Raw genomic sequence first — 20,677 nt, forward strand, 5'->3', positions numbered from 1 at the left:
TTGATATCTGTAATAGTTACAATCTATATATTCTGGCAGTAATGGATAGGATTATAAACTATAAGTAATATAAAATGATTCTAGTTATAGCAAACTGCTAATATATATTTACCATTGATTAAACAATTTTAGGCATTAATAATTTACTTGCTTTGCATTTATTTATTTGACCAAACAGAGCAATTCAAACTTATTTTTTGACTATTCCAATTTGTTGGGTTTTGGTTTTGGGTTTGGGTTTTTTTTTTTTTTTTTTTTTTTTTTGTTTTGTTTATTTTAATCTAGGAAAGTTTCCAGTAGGTAAAAAAGGAAGATATTAGCCAGAATTTACTCCTGGAACAGATATACCTCGGTATAAATTACTGGGTTATTATATATATTATATATAAAATACTGGGTTATTATATATATATTTCACGTTCTGTCATGCTACAACACGCTCTGAGCATTCTGACTGGAGACTTATGTGAACGTCCAAGTTGCTGCACAGTCCATAAACAGACTGTTTTGAGAGCTTTTCTTGCTAGTCCTCTGTAGGATGGCTCTTGTTCCATAAGGTTACATAAATGTAGGAGCTTAAGGACACAGCACAGATGATCAAGAGATAATTTCAAAGCTGTTGGTTAAACATTATGGACCACAGTGAAGCCTGTGTTTGAAAGTACTCTGTTAGTCCTTGCTGCCACCTGCATTCTTACAAGCATACAGTGATTCAAAACACAGAGAGCCTGAGGGACAACTCTACTGCTCCACAGCAGCTATAAACAACTACCCAATGGCACCTATCATCCTGCCTTTTTTATGTGGCAAACACTTGGGAGATGTAAATTTCTAGGTGAAAGAGGCATGCAAAGCTCCCTTCAACCTTCATGCCTCACATTCTCAGCTACTTCAAGTGCTGTTTGGTTGCAGCTCAGGGTCGAGGGCACCATAATTAACTTGAGAAAAAGAAAATAAATTCAGCATATTAGGAAATAGATTTGTGAAAAAAGATATTGTAGCTACAATGGGAAATTTCCTTATGGCTGCTTCACAAGAACTCATATGTAGCAATTTGCATTTATCTACCTGGCCACAGGAATGCATTTTTAATCACTTTGTCTGGATTCATGATTTATATTTAGGTTATTAAAACCTCCACAGCTTATGTAACCTATCGCTGACACAACAAGTAAATTCTCGCTGCAAATTAATTATTGAGTATTTTGTAGTGAGATTTGAAATCCCTTCTCAGTTCCGTGCTGGCTCAGCTACTGGCTCAGAACTATGCTACAGGCTATGACTTGATACTTCAAGTAACAGTCAGCTAGCTCAGATGTATCTGTACTGTTATGCAGTCACTGCACTACAGGAGTATCTGTACATGCAAAGTTGACAAAACAATGTCAAGACTCAAAGTTGTTTTCAAAATATTTATCTCCTCTGACCTCTCCAGCATTAACCACAACTAAACTAAAATAATTTCCAAAGCATGCTACTGTGGACATGACTAGAACAATTTTTAAGCATTCGTATTTACAAAGACAAAATGTGTTATGAAAATAAAGCCTGAGCAGCATTTTCAAATGGAAACTAAGTGCAAATATTCATAAAACCTTTTTATTCAACTAGCAGTTGTGCAATGCATGAATGATACGAATCCTTTCCGCCTTCTCTTCCCCTTGCAGGCCTGTGTGGTCAGCTGAGCAGAGTAAACTCTTCAAAACCAAGGTCTCCGTAACAATGGCTACATTACACACTCATGTCTAGAATCTAGATGTCAATGTTTCCTATTACCAGAAGGAAAATTCTCCTAAAGTGAAATGAATATCAAACACAGTGAACTGTGCTAAGCATACAGTCAGATGTTTGTTTGCAAAAAAGCTGCAGCAGCGACTGTGTGATAGATGCCCATTACTCCTCTGTGAAACAATTACAAACAGGATAAACTGCTTCCGGTAAAAGGAAAACAAATCGGCTGCTTCTTCAGGAAGCATTTAGTTTAGCTTGCCTTCCTGAAACCTCAGAACACTCACACATTAGTGATTCCACCTCCAATCGCAGAGTGTAATTTCCTAACTCATGACACCTGCTCAGAAGTGAAGTCACAACCTCCCTGTGGCTGCCCTACTTTTCTAGCCACAAAACTGCTCAAGAGTATAGCTCAGATTTTTCTCCATTATCTGTCAGAGAGGGGCAGAGTTTAATGTGCAAATGGACACTGGCTTATGAGGAGCGGTGAGACTGTTCTGTGTGGGTGGTTAAAGTCCAGCCCTGTGCATAGTGCTGGGCCAAACCTGTGATGTAGATGTGCCGAAGGAGTTTGGAGGAAACCACAGCTGTAATGCAGAAATACCAAGCTTTTGTTCTGCCCAAGCTAGACTTGCTTTACATTCTACTCATCTGATGAGTTTAAAAAGTGAGATATTCATAGTAACATTCTGTAGTCTTGTATCTCTCACATAGCTGCTAGTGTTTTTGGTCTATATTCCCTGCAGCCTGCGGTACATTCTGTTATGTGCAAGAAACATCTTTCTTCTGGCTTTTGGCTTTTTTTCTTTTCATAAACAAAGGATGCAGTCACATCATGGAAACTCAGCAGGCAACTGCACAGTTAATTAATATAATGCTATTTCATCCAAATAATTGACTCTATCCACATAGTTTGTCTCTCACTCCTCAAAACCTGATCGTATGTGATAAATATCTGAAATGGTTTTATTTTGGTTTAAGCTGTTTAAACTAGTTAGGAGGAGGTCATCAGGAGCAAGAAGCTGTAATTCTGCCTCTTTTAAAATATTTTTCAAAATGTTGAAAAGATCGTGGACCCGAATTTTAGAATGACTGGGAGAAGGATTAGGAAAGGGATAGTCATTCTATGGAAGAATATAAAAGAATAGCCTTTTGCTATGAAAGTTTGCCAAAATTTCACCAAGTCATATGTTCCTGGAAAATATCCCTCAGCAGATGCCCAGTAGAGACTTGTGTCCTGTCCACAAAGGATGTTCCATCTGGATTGCAATCTCCCTGCCAAACTGAGCATGTGCAATCCACTTAGAATAATTAGGCATGCTTTGCTCTATTAAGGGCAAAATTCATTTGCAACTCTTCCTTGTGGCTGCAAGAAACTACAGGTGTGGAGAAGAAAGACAAAAGTGGGGTGAGATGTGTGACTCTTTTGGGAATGGTCTGTGATTTCTTTCTGTTGCAGAAAGTCAGGTAGGAAGGACCTGAGGGAGGGAGCAGCTATCCTGGAATGAAGAAGGTTAAGAAAAGGGAGTGACAAAAAGTAGGGTGAAACAAGTGTGAGGGAAGAACAGGACTATGGCACCCAGCGTGAAGGAGTTGGGAGATTAAGTGAAAACAGCAAACACAGAAGATTTATAGAAAACAGTAAGTTCTGAAAACTCCAACATGAGCAGTAAGGGCAAAAGGTGAACCTAATTGTTACTTAAAAAGAGACTGAGAATTACACACTTTTTCCCCCTGTAACCCCTGCCTTACACAAGATGGATGCTGGTTTGGTTCTGAATTGTAACTAAGTTACTAAGTGGGACTATATTAATTTATTGTAAAAATGAAAATCTACATTTAGCTGAGGTGATGGATGACAAAGTAATGAACAACTACAGCGGTGACAATGGAGAGACAAGCCTGTCTTGTATAAGATGAAGTAGAATTTTACCCTAGAAAAAGTCTTTCGAACTCCACATTTACTTCATTTTCACCTGTGATAACAGTGCTGTTTGATTTAGTTGAATGCCATTTTAAATGCTCACAGTCCCCTACAACTGGGGAGCATCAGTAAATTCTTACTATTACAACTGCCTCTGAAATGAACTACGATGTTCAATACACATACAGAGAGGCAAAAATGCTGACATTCCTGAAAGACCAGGCTGGAGGTGACTTGTGTTTGATGATCAGCAGCTAGTATTGTTGTGCCTCAGACTTTCAGCTGTAACTTAGTGGTACTTATACCATTGAAGAATATAATTTTCAATTGTAAATCTTTTAGATTGGTGAAAGCACCCTAAATTTAATTAATTATTTTACATTCAGTGCATGGTTTGGCCTCTTAAATAGGTTTAGGCCATATAGAGAATGAAAAAATGTTAAAAATTATGAAATAGATGAACAGATTCCAATTAAACTTAATTATGATGTACTATGATACCCAAGTATTTGCTGTTTCAAACTTGTTCTTTTAATATGACTTCTTGAACCCAAATAGAGTACGAACATACTTCATCAGATAAACTGCAAAGGAAAGAAAGACAAACCCACTATTTTATTCAGTTGAATTAGTTGATTAAAGTCCCCATTCTTAGTATTTATCAAAAACTAACCATAAATGTAAACAGTAATTTTTGTAAGGACTGAACTAGCATGTAAGTGTTCACTGAAAAATTCTATCCGTTATCGCTAAAAATCACACTGGACTTGCATTATACTTTTCCTTCTCTGAGTGATTCTGAAATGCTAAATTTCAAAAGTCAAAGAAAAAAAAATACTACTTTGTACTAGTATGATTTTTTCCTCCTACTGATCTTTAATAAACTTATATCTAAAGTATTTTTTCAACTTTTGGAAGCTATGTTTATATTTGATATTAGTAAATGAAAATGAGGACATTTACTAAATGATATTAATGCTATTATCACTAAATCCTGACAGTTTATTCCTCAAATATTGCAACTTAATTTCTAGGAGTAAACAAGTAAATGTAATTCATAGATACATTACACAGGTATTTAAATACAGAGTAACAGAAGTAATTACCTTTCAGTATCACCGCTGACTGTGTCCCCTGCTCTCTGTAGAAGAAAAACAAATAGCATTAAGCACGACTAAAGACTATATATACTTCCTTGGTGCCCTCAACATAGTAGTATCTGCAGCGAGAGAAGTCACAGAAGTAAACCACAGTAGTCATTCTGTAACTTTAAGGAAAAGGAAATGGAAAGTTTCTAACTAAATGTTATTTCACAATGAAGATCAAGCTTAAAGCAATTCGCATCTGCACTTATAAAATAGTTTCAGCTGCTGTATAATTGTGATCAAAGCTCATTAAAATAAGAAGGGAGGTAAAAATTTGTTAGGATGTCAATGTTTGCAAAAATATTCATATTTAAAAGGGAGTTTAAGTGTAAAGGACAAATATTACAATATAGAATACAGAATTTCAGAAGAACAAACTGTTACCAAAACTTTCTTTAATGCTGTTCTCACCTAGCTTTATATAACTCAATTTATTACATTAGTTATTCCTCTGAGATTTGGTAATGAACTTGTCTTTTAGTAGTAAGTGATTCAAGATTGTCCTGGGTTCAGCTGTAACAGTTATTAGAAAATAAAAGCTTCTGACTGTTTTTGTTACTTTAAACCAAGCTTTATGATGGAGTTTTCCCACAGCTAAAAAAAATAGTTTCTCATCTTGAAATTACAACGTTTTAAAATGAATGTGTATTTGTTTATAAATGTAGAAATCTGTACATGAAAAATTTTTGACTATATGCTTTCTGACCAACCAAACATGAAATAGATTATTTTTTGTAGGTATAATACTTGTGTTTTAATATCACCACTTCAGACATACAGTAAGGTACTTAATCATATGTGGCTTCAGAGAACAGCTACAAAACTGAAATACATGCTGCACATGTAAAAGACAGGAAGTCTGCTGGGTCTGTGTAACCACATAGGTTGTAACACAGACATATTCTAACAGCTGGCTTTTCTAAGAAGACTTTAAAATCTTCGGGGCACAAGTATGCATTTTGCCATTTCCCTCCTTCCCATATCCCCTTGGTGTATCCATATACAGAATCATTTCTCATTTTTTACCATGCGATTTCTACTACAGGTAGTAGTAGATTTGCCACTTGAAGCAGGCAAAAACACCTTAAGTGGTCAAGTTACCCTGGTATATAATATATATATAATTACAAATATATTATATATAATAACTAGTAGGTTTGTATGGGACTGATGATACCACAGTAATATTAAAATATATCAAGAGTCTTGTTTGTCACCGGCTTGCATCTAATAAGACTAGTTATCTAACCTAAGATCCAAAAGACACTTTCCTCACAGCAGGACCATGTAGATCTACATGACTTTTTCTTTTCTCTTAAGCATTCCTGTTATCCAAAGCATTTGTCATAACCAAAGGAGAATCAGCCTCCCACACGAACATCGTGAACAGACAGTAGGATTATTAATGGCAAAGATTTATTTCCAAACTATCAAGCATATGAAGTTACTGACAGCCTATATTAAGTCAAAAGTGGATCACTAAATCAGTACATGATGTTTCATAATGATTATAGGGCTGAAAATTAAAGAATGGTAAGCACTTTTCCAACCTTGTAGCTGGCACATTCTGTGACATGTTTGTGTTTTGAGTTAACTGCCACAGTTAACCCACACTCAAGGAAGAGGATATGTCATGGCAAAACTGTATTCAATACAACATAAAAGACACACAGTTAAACATTTTCACTTACATAGCCTTTCTTGTCTCTTACCTTCTGCAATAACTAAGATGCTACAAATTTTACAAGTAACTTTTGATTTTCTTTTGTTGCTACATTAACTACTAGCCTTTTACTTCTTCTGGTAATTGATTCAGCTCAAATATTCTAGCAAATGCAAGTATCAAAGACTATTACATTCAAATAAGAGAACTTTGCTATAATTAATTACCTTGTGTAATTTCACAGATAGAACACTGACAACTACTTACATGTAGCAGACTCCTATCTGTAATTTCAACAACCTCATATTTGAGCAGCTGCTTTGTTCCCAAACTAGAATTTTACTTCATCTTACTAAAAGGCCACTTTCATGACTAGTAGACATGTGGGAGACTCAGGAGGCACAAGTCTTGTCGTGCTGTCACAGACTATAAATTCACAAATTCTGTGAAATTCAGGTCACTGGCACCTATCAGTGTTCTTTAGTCAGCTGCACATTTACGTAGCTCTAGGGATTTCAGTGGATCTGCTTCTGACTTACACAAGTAGAAATGAAAGGACAATAAGGCCTATGAAGTCTAACAAGGAGATCTGATGATCCTTTCGCAAACCAAATCCTGTAGAAACTCCTATTTGCCTGAAATTTCTACAAATGACTGACAACAAAAAAATTGTTTCCTTGAATCAGGATTTCATAATGAAAATAAATATTTCCTCTTAAAAAGTAAACACATAAATCAGAAAACAAAAGAACCCTGAATTGCAGAGATAGATAGTGTGAAAACATTCAAAAGTTGTCGTTGTTTGCTAGTGGAAAAGACCAGAATAGCTGGGAATGAGCCTAGAATAGTCTGACAGTGAGTGTTACTAATCTCAGTGGTCAAATGCAATATATTCAATTCCACCTAGTTATGTCATTTATTCAGATGGGAAAAAGATTTTCTTTCTGATGAGTACTGTCCTTCTATTCTTCTGTACTCAGATACTGAATTCCATACAAAAATGATTTCTTCTGCTTCCTTAACTCACATACTCATTATCCTAAGCATTACTTTACATTATGTTTGCTTAAAAATCAAACAGTAGCCTTGTTGCCAGGGGCTTTACTGATCTCTCGAGCTCAGTGAGCTGATGCTTAACCTATTGAATACACTCACAAAATGACTATGCTCAGCTAAAAATGAAAGCAGCTATTGAGGTTTTTCTTTCACTTGCTCTCTTTGAGGGGTGAGATAATAAGAGACAGGAAATAATCATGCAGTTCTTACGCAATCTGTGTCTGTGTACATTTCAGAGGTACTAAATTCTTAGGCTGAAAAAACCCCAAGATGACAGGGGAGAAAATTAACTGAAGACAGAAGAAAACATCCACTCAGAATGTTTAATTATGTGGTACATTATGAACATTATATCAGCACATAGTAGGTAACAGGTTAAGCAGCAAAATTTTTAACTAATCAAAATTCCGGTTTTGGAATACTGTTACACCCCAAAAAGAAGCTACCCCAGATTATATTTGAGGTTAAAAAAGTATTCTGAAAGAATAGCTTAAGGAAGACTGTCTTGTGGCTAACAAAAATTATCTTATGTATAGTCCAAAAGGACAAATCACAACATTGGATAAACTGTACTCTATGTTGACCAAAGCCTACATTTGTCCTATTCAATCCACTCTTTTAATTTAAGGGAAATTAAAGAAAGTTAGGGGAGGTTTTCATCTGAACAGAAAACGTGTAAAAAATAAACAAAACAAAATATCCACAGACCTTAAAACAAAACCCCACAACCAAAACCCAAAAAAACCCAACAAACCAAACCCAGCACAAAAGTCCTTTTCTTCAAAAACTAAGAATAAATTCTGCATTCTTAAAAACGGATGGGGTTTTTTTTGGTCAAAGAAAATCAGTGTATTAACTTGTAAATATATTTGTGTTCTCTGAAACTCATGTTTTTCTGGAGCAGACACCAGATATGATTTTGTTGCAATAAACCAACTAGAAATAGTGAGTTTTACGGAATGAGCAATCATTCCATGTTGCATACTGAGAATCTTCATTTTATACAAGATATAGAGCCACTAAAGTGGACATTCACTTGGAGTATCCACTAAAGCTTAGAGAATTTTATTTTATCACAGAAAAATTTCCAGGTAGAATTTAGTGCCATTTAATAAAAGGTATGGTGAAGTTTCACAGATTTCACATGTAAAACATATTTCACATGAAAAACATGCAGTTCTTCCTGATACAGCTAGAAATCCAATCACCTGAAATTATGCTGGTAGAGATGGAATGTATTTCTAACTGCAACTTTCCACTGTCACAAAGCACAAACATTTTCTTTCTGAGAAGATAAGAACATCCGACATGCAGCCCAGTATTCAGCAGTGATTTTGCTGCACAGGAGTTCATGGGAAAGGGGATGGAAGTGGAAAGAGAGGAATGGCAGAAGTTGAAAGGATGTAGTGTAGCTCAAGAAGCTACACAGGCCGGGGAAAAACACAGTCAATTCTTTCCCCTTTCTTTATCTCACTTTCCCCATTCCTCTAAGGCCAGGCTGCCCATGACCTGTCCTATACAGGACTGGCCTTTTCTGTTGTGCAATGCTTTCTCTCCAAAACCTCATCCTCATTCTCTTGCTGGGGATGTCAGAAGCCTGCTGAGAAGGTGAAGAGGTAACGGGCAGGGACCAAGGCTTGAACTTGTGAGTAGGGAGAAAGACTCAGAGGAGAGTCTTCAGAGTACCAACAGCTGGCTTCCTGTGTACTGGTCCTTTTGTCAGCAACAGTGGAAGATGATATTTGTATTATAAGATGAGTTTGCATATTATCATTCTTCTGGATGATAAATATTGAGATTATGGTAGTAATATGGTAGTTAAAGTAGTATCAGATGTGGCTAATATTTATTAATGAATGCTCATACCTCAGCTGATTGTCACAACTGCTCTACAGAGACAGGTGGATATACTATGCTTGGGTCTAGAGGCAGTCTATTATTTCAGGAGTAAGCGCAATCATTTTACTAAGTTGCTTCTTCATCTGAAAAAGTCTATCTGAAACAAGGCTGGTTTGTGCTGTGCAGATACATGAGCTAAATTTGGTCTAACTTAGAGAATCCATACACAGTTTTCACTTTGCATTATACACAGGGTATAAAGGCTACCAAAAGTTCAGATTGAATGGTAATTTCTCTTCATTAGTGCAGTGGAACTCAAAGGCAAAACTTTTCAGCATATGACGGAATTTCCTTTGTGGAATTAGATGCTCAGCACTAAATCCTAACATAAATCCAACTGCATTCTTGCTGCTTCTTATTGCAAATAGGTGTTTTTTATAGAAATCAAGGACAACCATAGTTCCAGACTAACACTGTTTTAGGCCTTTTTTCCTGGATTCAGGTTGATTATCAAGTTCTTGATTACTGAATGAATGTGGAAATCTACAGGTCGTTGACATTGTTGATCAAAAAGAACATTTTTTTAACATTCTATTTCCCTTTATTTTTCCTTGTACTGTAAAATGCCTTTTCCCTTTTGAACTCTTTATAGATCAATGAAGAGTGTAGTTTAGAGAATCATCTCTGAACAGAACTGTAAAGAAATATATTATTGGACATTGCTACTAAAGGATCCATCTTACAGTACTAGCTAGATACTTGTCAGCTCAAGCCTTCATGTGCACAGTTATGGTACAGTACATATGCAAAATAATCTTATTTTACAATCAATACAAATGGACAGTATCAGTGTGAAGCTACAGAAGCTAGATAGACTTTTATTAGCTTCTCTGAGCAGCTAGATTTCACATAATCATCCTCATAGTGATTTCTCAACATAACTGCAAGGTAGGAAAAGAAGGTTTTCCGTATTAAAGAGATTTAAATTAAAAACAAAGGTAGAATTTATTCAGCAATTCAGAAAGGAAATAAAACTCTGAAGAAAGTAATTCTCATCCTTGACAGTGCAGTTTTGTTTCTCCCTGCAAGACCAGGAAGGAAGAAATAAAATATGAGCACTTCTCCTTCCTACAAAATTGGCAATAAAAGACTCTTCCTTCAGTCATATGGAGCTGAATACATATGATTCCCCCAGACTTAGTTATTATAGCGCTCGGGCTGCCTATCACCAAAAGAGGCATCCGGAACATCTGGCCCATCCCAGCATGCATGCACTACAGAAAAAACAGGTCCACATTGATTTTTGCACACATTTTAGTTCTCAGCATGTACCATTAAACTTTATGTTGTTGTCACGCTGCCTTCTGCAACCCCAAGAACAGTTAAATGGCATTTACATCATTCTGTGCTAAAAGGCATGCATTACCAACTTCCTGGGATCAGCAGGAAGAAAATAGAAAGGAAGTTAAGCAAGTGCTGTGAAACAATGACTAACCCTGAACTACTATAATGCTTCAAGTTATCTTTAAAATAAAAAGTGACTACTGCCATAATATTCTCAATGACTACCTTAAAGCAGTCGTTATTTCTGTTTTACTATGTAGGAAATATTGAAATGAAAGAATCCATCTTAAAATTAATTACAAATGAAGTCTGCTCTACATACTGAATTCTAATTCACAAAGAATTTAGAAGTTTCAATAGTTTATAATCCAATTTCTTAATATATGATATTACAAAACAAAATATCCAATTACTTAGTAGATAATAGGCCCAGAATATTTACTGCCAAGTAAAAACAGATAAGAGGTCATTATCTTATTTGAGAATTTAATGTAGCAACCAGTAAATTAAATTTCAGAGTTTCAGAAACTAGTGCAGATCTAAGGCAGTAAAACCACACAGTTGAACACCGTGTGGATTTTCCAACTGTGTCTGGAGTATGAACTTGATGAGTTAATATTCTTCAGAATGACCTCTTGTTAATAGAAAATAAAAACATATGAGTATTTTAACTCTGTTCTGGGAAGCCCAGAGTCTATTCCAACAGTGCCTTTCAACAATCTCTAATGGATATACTTTTGTGATATTTACATACACCTCATTATTTGGCTTAATCTGGTAAACAATGTGAAGCATTAGTAAACATAGGAAGTCATGTTCTAAGAAATACTTTATTGATTAATAATTAATCATAATAGACTTGTTAATTGTAATTGACTCTTCTTCAGATTCTGTGACATGCATCACAGAATTGTGTGTCAATTAAATTAGCATTATAAATATATCCTGAAAGGGGCAGTGTTTCTTGACAGTGATATTTTACTGCAACATAGCTTTATGCATCATTTTATATCCTGGGCATACTGCCAATGTTGCATTACCTAAATATCCATTTTATATAGTAACTCTGCATCCTCACAGCAACTTATGAAATCAGCCTAATTGTTTAATTTTAGGTTCCAAATCAACATTCTTTCCAAAGCATTAATCTAGTGGTGAATCTGTGCAATTACCCATTTTGTAAAACTTCTTATGTCTGTGTCTGGTAATTTAAACTACTGTTAAGTGAGTGCCTTTTTTTTTGTGTATATATTTATGTAAGTGCTTAGAAAATAAAGCAATGGCTAAGTGACGCTGTGTATCTCAATTCCTCCTTCCATCATGCCATTCTTGTTGGTTTAAAAGACACCATCACCTTCCCTTTAGTAAAGATGGTTAAGATCCTGTTTAACATTATCATTTCCATTTTCCAAAGCATTTATGTGGGTTTAAATTTTGATCTATATGCCAAAGTTGTTCTGGGCATGTGTTAAGTGTAGAGGAATTAATGGAAATTTGATTATAACAGTTCTGCAGTTTTGACTTCCATAAAAAACCCAACCAACCAAGAAAACTAAACCAGTTTTGTCGTCTGATAGTATTGCCTCCAGGCAGCTGAGAAAAAACAAGATACAGAGCAGAAGAGCAAGGGAAAGGTAAGCTGACCTCAGACAAATTATTATTTATTTGTTTTTAATATGAAAGTAGCAAAAGCTGTTTTATGGTGATGTGGTTTGCTAGAGTTATAGAAGTATCTTCTTTTGATTAACCTTAATCTTGCTGTAGACTGGATTCTTGATAGAATAAAATTTCATTATCCAAATAAGTAAATATATTAATGTGCTTATGAAAATCCTGGTCACACCTTTAGATATGAGATGCTCTACTTAAAACCTAAATTTTAATCCAGGAACACAACTATCTGTTATTTTTATCTTCCTTTCTGTTACCAAAAGGCCATTAGATTTTCTTTGATATTTAACATTTTCATTCTGGGTAGCTATCTTTCAGGATAGAAATGCCAAACAGTGTTGTGCTTCTCTTTTCAGAATTCTTTCAGTATTCAAAATGGACAGATGCGAATATGAATGATTCTGTACTGGCAAGAACCCACAAAACCTATGTCAGCAACTCTTGTATATTTGTTGACTCAGTTCCTCTTGTATATTCATAAGGCAGTTGACTAAGTGCCTGAGATATTCTGATTCCTCTGACTATCTGCTGAAGGACTGCAAAGGTCTGTTTCTAATGTTCAAAAAATTTATGGTGATAAAAGAATTTATACCACTCTCTCAGTCAATGAGTAATCATTTTACATGTGTCCACCTCTGTAACTACTGCACATTATAACAGAGTTTATGAAAGAGGTACTGCACTGACTTTTTGCGTAGACCAACCACTACAGGTAATGTTATCTCCTTTTTTCCAGCTTCCTGTATTTCCTTCAGGTGCTTTAATTTGGTATATTATGTCATTAGTTTCATATTTATTGTGTTATCCTACAATATCATATTACTAATTTATCTTGTCTGTTTCAAATAGTTGTATTTCTTTTAACACACAATGAAAACCACAGAATGAAGAACTGCTCCTAGTCACTGTGATTTACAAACAGAAACAGTTGAAAAAAATAATATAAAACTGTGTATTAAAATATTGCAGACATTTAAAATAAAATAATATTTCTATTGAAACTTCTATTACTGCTGATGATGAGAAATAAATCATTTGGCAGGAGGCCTGGGAACTTAACCAACAACTACCATTATTTAAAGGGTGCAATTAGCATCTTACCCCATATGACCCATTTCCTCTTCTTCAGAAGACAGGTGAGTCAACAAACAATCATCACTCTTCCAAAAATTACCTAAAACCGTTTGATTCATCTACCATCTTACAAAATATTGTTCAGTTTTCTGCAGACCTGCATAGTTGTCTCATTCATCCTAATAAACGAACTACAGCTTTTCTCTCTGGATTTGAAACCCTTCCCTGTGACTTTGTCATCCTGATAATCTATTGAGAGTTTTATGTACTTACGTGATAAAGTGGAACTGTATTGTTTTCTGCTAGTGAGAAATTCAAGACATCTTGCTGTCCAGGTTCAAGCCTAATATTAATAGTAGATGCCAATACAGATGGACTAATAGGGTAGTTTGTACTGCTTGTGGGTTTGCCCTTTTTTCTTGATCTATGACCTGTGTCCCTTTTGTTGTCTTTTTGTGTCAAAGGCTCTTCTTGGATAACTAGTATCTTGTCATCACTCAGATACCGCAGGAGTGAATTCTCAGAGTCAGTTGTTGGAGGAAAAGAAAAGAAGAAAGCAACATTAGTAAGAGGAAACAAACAAGAGAATCGTGAAAAAGGAAAAAAAGAACTTTGCTATCACCATGCTTCTTGCAAAGTTCATAATTCCCACTGGAATCAATAGAAACTTATTCAATTAGGACTACTGGTCTGTACACTAACAGTACAATTGCAGATTCAGGTTTCAAATATTCATACTAATTGAAATCTGTCTCGAAGGACATAACATCTATAACATCACTTTTTGTTTCTAGAACTCTGAAGATTAAAAGCTGATTGATATTAACATATATCTGTATGTCTTTTTTCCTTTGATGTTTATACTACAATTAGATAGAGTAAATCCCTTCTACTAATAAAAACTTTTTAATTTGCAGAAACAGAAACACAAAAATCTAGATGCTAAACAGGTTCTTTTATGTTCTCTGTGGTACTCAAGAAAAATAGATTGGGTTCCTGTGATAGTATCTTTGTGCTTCTTAGGTAACAAAGGAAAAATCTTGGAGAACAGTAGAGGAAAAAAGAAAAAAATACTCACCTCTGCTTCCCCTCTTGTACATGTTTTGTTCTTTTGACTCCCCTATCCAACTGTACTCAGTAGGCATAGAAACAGGCCTTAAATCTCCTGGAAACAATTCAAAATAAACCATTATAATTTTTGAAGACTAAAAATAGAGGAGATATAGATTAAGTAATGCTTATAAATTACAAGTATGCCACAACCCTTCAGACCAATCCTTTTTATCAGCACCTATACATTATTAAAGGTGCAGCATTCAGGATCAATTAAACATGGATTCTCTTCTTCATCATACCCATCTGAAGGAAAATACCACTGACTTTGCTGAAATTCCTTGTAAATGGGAAGTAGATTACAAACTGAACAAGTTTGAACTCTGTGAGCAAGTAAAAACTTGCTCACTCATTAAATAAGTGTATTGGAATAATTAGAGAATCAGTTTGGATTTTGATTAGCATATTAGTCCCTTCAAATGGACTAACATGCTTTAGTAAAACTAGAAAGACTGTTACTACAGATACAACATTATATATGTATCAATTAAACAGTAAAACCTATCTTGCCTGGAAAATCACATGGTGAGTAATGAGGGGATCTCATTTCAAGGAACATGAATTTTAAATGCCTTAAAAAGAAAACATGGAGTACAGTTTGGTAACAAGAGCAACAATTTTATGGCTCTATGGGTGTAAGATATTAATGGGCACTAGTCACTCCCTGCTATAGTATCAGTAGAACATTGATAGCAGGCCATTAAAGGAGGAATACTGCATATTCTACTATAAAGCATTAGCCCTTTGGCCTTGTCAGTGTGCATTATTATCACAAAACACAGAAACACACCCTCTACATTATGGGTTAAGTTCTGCCTGACCCATAAAGCCGAAGATTCATTTTTCCATATACCAGCTGAATAGACTTTGTGTGTTTCTTGAGCACTCGAACACATTTTTTTAAAGTAGCTTGCTACTGTTTCTAGGATAATTATAGAACTTAAACATGAATAAGTGTCTCTTTTTCACTATCAATTTCCCCAGGTTGGTTAGAGTGACAAAGTATTTTCTGTGGATTATTTGCATGCTAATATAGTGTTTTATTCACCATTCTTCCAAAACACAGATTTGTAGCTACTAAAATGTTAGGAGGATTTAAGAACAAACAGGTATATAAGACAAGTATCCTTCTGGGTAACATGATTTTCTGAAAATGGAAGGAGTAGCATACCTAAAGTACTGAGATATTCCCATATCATACTTCTGCTCTATACCATAAAAGTTAGTGTATAACTAATTGTCTGGTAAATAAATGTTTCCCTGTCTGCCCAACAGTTGAAACTACCTTTAACTACAAAAGTATTATTCAACTCCTAATCTCAAATTTGTTGTTAGAAGAACGATACGAATTAAGAAATAAATCAAACAAAAGGATGAATCAGTAATATGGAAATGAATGAAAACAAGTGAAGATTATAAATTAAAAAAACCTCAAAATATGAAAATAAGAATGCACATAACAAATGAAGTTCAATGTAATAAAACTAGCAGTACTTCTGTAAAGAGAAGAAAGGTTTGAAGCTCTGAAGAGATTTGTAACAGAAATGCCAGATGCCTCAGCACAATTGCCATCATATGGAGTATCTCACCTGCCTGAGTATCCTGCAACCAACTTGCTGCATTGGAGACTGGTTTCTAATGATCACTTTAATTCTGGTAAGTCCCTGTCAGGAACTTTCTGAACTGTGGTTTATGTGAGTCCTTGCAATACTGAAAGTGTCTGCTCAATCATCAGAAACTTCAGTTTTCATTTTCATTGCTTTGCCCATGGCTATCAGGTTCCAGCACTGGATAGGTATCTATTGGATTTACCATAAATCCCGCCTTTCCACCAAAAGACATATGGTCACTTTGAAGGGTCAAATGTACATGTTTTTTAACACATATGTTTTTTAAGTAAAAAAAAAAAAAAAAAAAAGAAAGAAAAAAAATACAAATACTACAAATAAGTGGAAAAAAATTCATATTTTTAAGTCTGATATGATTGACAGATTAATCTGTAGTTTAAAAAATTGGGTTTAACAATTGGGTTTGAAACAAAGACATATTCCTAAGACTTTAAAATCAAATTCCTTCTAGATTTTCAAGGTTACAGAAAATCAGAACTGTCCATTGAAAACACTAGAAAAATCTTGCATATTACTGGAATCAGGCACAGAGCCCGACATTTGAAGTCATTGTGGAGCATGATTTTATGAAAGCAAGCCAAATACATCCACCTGGCTCCAATTTTAATCACAGTTAAGATTTATCTTTCGTTCTAATTTTATTATAAAATGATGTCACTTATCAGGGAGATAGAGACTGAATATTACTAGTCTTAGGATGGAATCCTACTCTTCAATGTTACAGCTTTTTCAAGCATCAAGTGTATGGCTGTACAATCACTAAAAATATCCTATATCTCATGAAGATTTATTAAAGTTTCCCTGTTCTAAAACCATAGTGTATGTATATATATACACAATACTGCCCATTTTATAATTGCTATTTTGCCATTTTTGACCATAAATCCAGCTGTAGTTATCAAAATACAAATACAGGACAAAAGTTTAATTGACAAACGTAAGATTGCTTTCAAACTAGTAGAATGACAAAACCAAGACAAAACTTGGGAAGCTTTGTTGGGAAAGTCTAGCTACAGTGAATTAACACTCTGTAGCATTGATAGTTCAGTGTAGCTTGACATAATTTGAAGTATCCTTGCAGCTGTCATATTTTCAGACTTTAATTCCACCCTCTCAGCTCTTGAAATAGCAGGTGACATTACTTAACTGCCACTTATTAGTTGACCTTAGCCAAAGGTAATACAGCTGAAACCTTCACCCAGGTAAGCTATGTAAACTATGTCATAGATATCTCACATACAATAAGAAAACCTCAGCAAACAGTTATTGACAGAGGAAAATGTTCAGCTTAACTACCAAAACCTATTTTGGCATCTGAGGCCATCAGTTCTAACTCTTCTAACATTTATGGCGGTAAGAACATCTCAGTCTGAGAACAGAGATAAGAAGCCGCATTGTCTGTAAGTACTAAGAACTGAAAGAAGCATGGGAAACTACATTTAATAACATCCATGGTATCAAATCCTGGACCAGACTAACCACTTCTATGGCAGACCAACAAAATCAGTGCCTGGAGTGCTGAAAGATTTTTCTCTTTTTCCCCTCGCCAAGCGTGTTCTATTTCAGCTGTTATTGGATCTTCCACTATAACTGCCTTTGGTATTATCTCCATTGAACTGCAGCATGTTTTTATTACCTGGGTTCTTCACAGGCACATTTTTCTTTACTACTCTGAGCTTGTGAGAGGTTTTCCGTTTCCTAGATATCAAAGACTAAAAAAATTTTGGAACTTTTTTTTTTTTTTTTAAACAAAATGTGAGAAGGGAAAAAACCTTAGTCTCCGAATGTTTTGTGAGTCTCATTCTCAGGCGAATGAAGTACTTACTGATGGCATTGCATATATATATATCTCTCTCTCTATCTCAAAAGATACCTACCCATATATAATGCCATGATCAGGACAAGTTTTCTCTTGTCTCAGAAATAATGCTATTTTCAAAAGCAGATATAGTAATAATTCTTGAAAGAAAACTTTTAAGTTGGTAAACTTTACAAAAAAAATAACTTACTGTCTTGAAAATAAAACCACTGAAACTATACAGAGAAAACACTGTTGTATTTCAGTTGTGTTAGTCTAAAATTCACCAAAACCAAGGAAATAAATTGCAACTGATGAGCGAAAAAAAATGCTGACATTTCATTTTCAGCAATACATATTATATAGATATGTATACTCATATACGAGGCACATGTGCATATTCCTGTACACTCATGTGGATTTACATACACACAATTTCTATATAAACCCAGAGTTAATGATTGTTTTAATAACATCTTAGGTTTTAAGCAGTCCCCATTCTAAGATTTGGAAAGATATTTCTAGTATTAACAAATGCATTGTAGGATACTAATGTAATTATATCATTTAATACAGCACTGAATTTTGGAGGGCCTGGCATCTTATAGATGCTTTCATACCACAAGTCAGTCTTTTCAGGCCCTCCACTGAAGTTCAACAGCCCACAACACTGCAACTAAAATAATCTTCAAGAGCTTGTGAACGAAATTGAGTAAAGCAAGATACTAGCAATACAAGTAATATAACCTAAGTAGCATTTAAAATTTATATATTCACTTCAGAATAAATCTATAAATAACTTAGCCCTGATCGTGAATGTTGGCTTGTAATTATACTAATTATTCCTTCACATAAACTTTTGTTTATTATTCAGAGCCAACAGGTCATGGTCTAACAAAGGAGGACAGATATTTGAGGGCGTTGCAGTGTTAACAGTACAATCTGTAAATTCAGTCAATTAAAAAACGTAAGAAATCAAACCTACCGTGAGTGGGTGTTTTTTCCCTTCTCTGCACCCCTGTAGCTCTGCTTCTCTCATATTCAGAGCCCACAGGGTGGCCTTCACCCTCAATTAAGGTGTAGTATTTCCCACTTTCATGCTCCAGAAAATAGCTTGGAGAGTCAGAGCCTTTCATCCCAGACTTTCCAAATTTGCTGATGTCATCGCAAGACATTATTCCAATTTCATCCCTATAAACAGTAAACCACAAGATTCTGGAGAATTTAACCACTTTATCATAAAGCTAAAGCATAAAACTGTCTCTCCCAAGCACTACAAATAAAAAGTCCTATAATTGAAATGCTATTATGTGAGAACTGCCATGAAAGTGATTCAACAAATGTAAATTAATGAAATCATCATTAGGTTCCATTTTACTTGTCAGATAAACATAGTTATTCAGGAGTTTTGTAGTAGCTGAGAGGTAGCGTAAGGAATTGCTATAACATGAGGAGACAAAGGGTTCCCTTGTAGAAACGCATGCTTCAGAATAAGATCCAAGTGATCACATAAAAGTAAATAAAATTAAATGATTAAAGACTTCTTTAAATGCTTTCTTGGTTTAGGACTAAAACCAGGTTTTGCTCAACTTGTATCTATCCAAGTGAAATTTAAGTCTCTCAAAATAATGATACACTAATTTTCTACACATTTCATTTTAATAAAAATTATTGTTAATTTTAATAATGGTAATATTTATATTACTAAATATTTAGTTTTATTGTGGGGTTTTTTGTTTGTCTGGTTTTTATTAATCTAGTGAAATTCAAGTGTAAACTTTTATCTTCAAAATCTCAAATTCATTAGCATGTAAATACCTCGGGCCATAAAGTCCTGACATAGGAGACAGAATGAAAACATCCTGGAGTGCAGAGTTCTCCATTTTTGAGGATATGCCCATTGTACTTGTTGGTGTTGTAGAACTGCTTGTTGGGCTGGTTGGAATTACAGGCTGTAAAAAGAAAAAAATAAAAGGCACACGAAGAATAAGTTAATGTTTTCTGTGCTACAAGTGACAATGGAGTCAATGTGCATAATTTTAGGAATCTTGACCTCTTTTTTTTGGGTTAGCCATCTTTTTGAATTACTGAACTTTCTTCCAGGAAGATGTCTACTGAAATACTGTTTTGCCAGAGTTCAAGACTAGTTATGAGAGAAACTGATAAAAGACCAGTGAAATTAATTTAAAAGCCATCTCATGGGAAAATCTGAGCCTCAGAATCAGAACAAGATTTTTAATCAATGCAGAAAGTCAATTACATGGGGAAGGAGGGCAGACACTATCAAATGCCATTAATACAAAAACAATTACAGAACTCTGGAATACTTACACTGAATGAAAGTATACATAACCATGATGTTGGGTTTAGTAGAAGATTTACTGTTAACAAGGACAGAATACCTAAGTTTCTTTTAAGAAAACAGGATTCATAGTCATGTATTGTTTCTTTTTTTAATGAATCCATAGCCATGATGATTGTACCACTGTGATACAAATATACAGGTTCTATGGTGACTACCAGTGAAATACAAAGTAACCTAAGCAATAAATGTGAGCAATAAATACTGAAATAATAGCAATAAATATTAATAGCATATAATGTACATAACAAAGTGTGGGGGTCTTTGGGGATTTTTGCCTTTCTAATTTTTAAATGAAGTTAAACACAATTTTTTGCTCAAATGCCATA

The 20,677-nt window shown here is 34.7% G+C and overlaps 1 protein-coding gene across 1 annotated transcript in view; it reads right to left on the reverse strand.

Annotated features, from left to right (window-relative positions):
- LOC115612715 (connector enhancer of kinase suppressor of ras 2-like) overlaps positions 1–20,677 on the reverse strand; it is a 190,965-nt gene that overhangs the window by 37,364 nt on the left and 132,924 nt on the right. Inside the window, exons 10-14 of the mRNA XM_030497350.2 lie at positions 19,805–19,938; positions 18,972–19,177; positions 14,527–14,612; positions 13,721–13,975; positions 4,762–4,796 (exon numbers count right to left, since the gene is read on the reverse strand). Of these exons, the coding sequence (XP_030353210.1) occupies positions 4,762–4,796; positions 13,721–13,975; positions 14,527–14,612; positions 18,972–19,177; positions 19,805–19,938 (716 nt within the window). The remainder of the gene's footprint in view (positions 1–4,761; positions 4,797–13,720; positions 13,976–14,526; positions 14,613–18,971; positions 19,178–19,804; positions 19,939–20,677) is intronic.

This window comes from Strigops habroptila, chromosome 9 (assembly GCF_004027225.2).
Source record: "Strigops habroptila isolate Jane chromosome 9, bStrHab1.2.pri, whole genome shotgun sequence".
Taxonomy (NCBI): domain Eukaryota; kingdom Metazoa; phylum Chordata; class Aves; order Psittaciformes; family Psittacidae; genus Strigops; species Strigops habroptila.